Here is a 3,113-nt window from a genome sequence, read left to right on the forward strand (position 1 = left end):
GTGTGTGTACACACACACACACACACACACACACACACACACACACACACACACACACACACACACTTCATGTTGCCACCAAAGCCCACGTATAAATAAGAATCAGTTCAAACACAGACCTCAGAGTGAGAGATAGGAGGAAGCAGTTTGTTGAAACATTTATATGTCAAAACGTTTAGCTTATTCAGGAGATGAGTGCTGTGACTTTTTTTTAAAATTTATTTAAAAATTACTACCCCACAATGGTTGCTTCAACTACTTGCTTTTATATTTTTCTTATTCCTTTTGATACTTTTAGCTTTTAATGAATCATTTGCTACAATAAGATTTTAGCTACTGTTTTGTTAATTTTACCAAAAATATTTTGCTATTGTTAGCAATTATTTTGCTCATTTTAGCTTATAGCTAGTGTTTCTGCCTCGCCAGCAACAACAAAATTGTGTTATTTTATTTTTTATTTTTTTATTTTTAGTACTTACCCAGTATTTTGGATTATTTTCTGGATTTTATATTTATTTATTTATTCATTCATTCATTCATTGACTAACACCACTGAGACAGACTTCCTCTCCCAGTTAAAACACCAGTTCTGGTAACCGCTGACAGTAGAACAGTGGAGTGTGTTGTTCCTGCACAGCCACATTCATTATACAAATGATAACAACATGTTATGGTCACATGATGGCTTTCCTTCTGATGGTATGGCTGCACTTCAGACATGTTCTAATGGTTTTCACCAGCAGATACAAATATTACAACTAGCTGTGCAAATCTAAAGTATGATCAGAATAAATTTGACAAGATCTGAAAATGGCTTCACAAAATGAAGACAGTAGATAAAAGTGTGGCAAACTTTGTCTGTTAATCAGCACTTATTAAGTTTAATGTTTAACTAGAATTACTGTTGATCTTTGAACTTGTCAGATCATATGCTGGGGAAAAAGTGACTTTCAAAATAAAGGTCAATTTCTTAAAAAACCTGACAGAGATCAGTTGATTTAATATACGGTTGTTCATTTTTATACTTTATTTTTTTCAGCTGAGATAAATTGAAGCTTTGACCGTCAACTGTTTCAGAAAACTTGAGATATTAACAGATGTTTCTGCTGATCTAATAAAAGTAAAAACATAAATGTAGTTGATCTGTTGGTGTCAGGACTCACAGTGGAAGGCGTGGCGCTCTTCTTGCGGTCAGACGACACCAGAGGGCTGGCTGGCACCTTGGTAGTGGAGCTGCCTGATGAACTTTTCCTCCCAGAATCCTCCACTCCAGATCGGTTGTCTGACTGACCTCCTCTCTTGGAGTAGGAGGAGCCTAAAAAAACAAGCACACAAATAATAAAAAGTAAATCCTAAACTCTGACACCACCTCCTTCATCTCATTCTGTCATTTTATTTTTAATTTTAACCTCTGCATCCATTTCCCTCCCAACACACTCACCCTGCTCAGTGGTTCTGCGGTTCTGAGGCTTCTGGTTGGATGACACGCTGCGCTGTACCTTAGAGAGACAAGACAACTTTCAGTCAACTATTCTTGTTAGTATTTAGACACGTTCAAATCAAAAAATAATATAAAAAATAATGTTTACAGATGATTTTTATACATAAAGCTTCTAAAATAAACTTAAAACAAAACCCAATGAGTAAAATGAGCGACATTAGCAGTGATTTAAATTGAAGATATAATAAAAAGTTTAAAATAAGATATCTGAAAACAGACAAATCAAATGTCATCATTGGTGTTTCGTGAGGTTTCATACCTTGTGAGGTGGGGAGGGGGCATTTATGGTGCTTAAATCACTTCCTGGCCGTGGCTTAAGGCAACCTTCATCCAGCTGAGTGAGAAAAATAAACAAGCTTTTAATGTATATCAGAATAAAGCAGATATATTAAAGTGTAGATACAAACTAAAAATAAAAAAATATATATTTTCTGTAAAAATGAATGCTGAGTTCTGAATAACTTTGCTAAAGAAGCTACAATCAGCTGCAAACTGAATGTAACAAAACACTACAGAATGCTAAACTGTAGCAGTAACACAACTGCTCCTGTTACTCCTGCTACTCTATTACACGACACAAAAACAAAGGTAAAAAATATCTGTATCTGTTTAGCACAAGGCGGTATGACGGTATACCACAGTATTAAAACATGGTGACGTATTTAAAAATGATGACTGTATATTAATCACATGAGGCGATGTGCCAAATGAAAACTGGGACACAAACATTCGAGGCTCTTTCAGAATGAGGAAATAACTAACGGCACAAAGACTGGATGAGTGGATGCAGCAGCGCAGACATGACGAATTATTTTGAAAATTAAAACCCCAAAAAAGAAGTAATTGGAGGTATTTTGATTTCTTCAACATAAAAAGGCTGCTTTTTATGTCTGCTGCTCTCAGACTGAGTGACAAAATGTCTGTTTTTTTCCCACACCTCTCTCTGCCTCTAGAATGTGCATGTAAAGCTCACAAGTTGCCATTTCTCTATTAATTATTAATTACTCAACATGTAACATGTATAACCTTCGGCACCACTGTATACCTCGGTAGTTTCTGAAGGTTATACCGCGGTATGAAAATGATCATTACCACCCACCACCCCACCCTATTCAGTACTGCTGGTAGCACCAAACTGTATGTGTGAGAGAAGCTTCTACCTCAGAGTTTCTGTAGTCCAGAAGCAGGTACGTAGCCATCACTTCATTGTACTTCTGGTTCACCAGTGAGTCCTGAATCTCTTCTTGAGAATATCCCATCCGCAGCATTTTCTCTGCACAAAAACACCACAAAACAGATTAGCATTACTGTGCTCTTACATATATATCCATTTGTGGTTATTAATAAACGTAAATTTGAATATTTCTGCTGCGTACCTGTTCTCCTGGGGTCCTTATAATCTGGCTGAGGTTCGATGTAGGGTTTGAGTTCGTCCTCCTCGTAGCCCACGTTCATCCATCGGTCCCTCATTATCTGCTGCTGGGATCAAACCAAACAATCAGGATAACAGGAGCTGTCGATACATACAGTGGTTTGCAAAAGTATTCATACCCCTTGAACTTTTCCATATTTTGTCACATTACAACCACAAACATAAATATATTTCACTGGA

The 3,113-nt window shown here is 36.7% G+C and overlaps 1 protein-coding gene across 6 annotated transcripts in view; it reads right to left on the reverse strand.

The window, feature by feature from the left end:
• Positions 1-3,113, reverse strand: part of mark2b (MAP/microtubule affinity-regulating kinase 2b) — a 62,505-nt gene that overhangs the window by 23,485 nt on the left and 35,907 nt on the right. For 4 of the 6 annotated variants that reach the window (XM_014019047.1, XM_014019050.1, XM_014019051.1 and 1 more), the window contains 5 exons: positions 2,878-2,980; positions 2,662-2,774; positions 1,761-1,835; positions 1,442-1,499; positions 1,164-1,315 (listed from right to left, as the gene is read on the reverse strand). In XM_014019047.1, the coding sequence (XP_013874501.1) occupies positions 1,164-1,315; positions 1,442-1,499; positions 1,761-1,835; positions 2,662-2,774; positions 2,878-2,980 (501 nt within the window). The remainder of the gene's footprint in view (positions 1-1,163; positions 1,316-1,441; positions 1,500-1,760; positions 1,836-2,661; positions 2,775-2,877; positions 2,981-3,113) is intronic. The other 2 variants (XM_014019048.1, XM_014019054.1) reach the window with 1 other exon arrangement.

Source organism: Austrofundulus limnaeus, unplaced genomic scaffold, assembly GCF_001266775.1.
Source record: "Austrofundulus limnaeus strain Quisiro unplaced genomic scaffold, Austrofundulus_limnaeus-1.0 Scaffold208, whole genome shotgun sequence".
Classification (NCBI taxonomy): domain Eukaryota; kingdom Metazoa; phylum Chordata; class Actinopteri; order Cyprinodontiformes; family Rivulidae; genus Austrofundulus; species Austrofundulus limnaeus.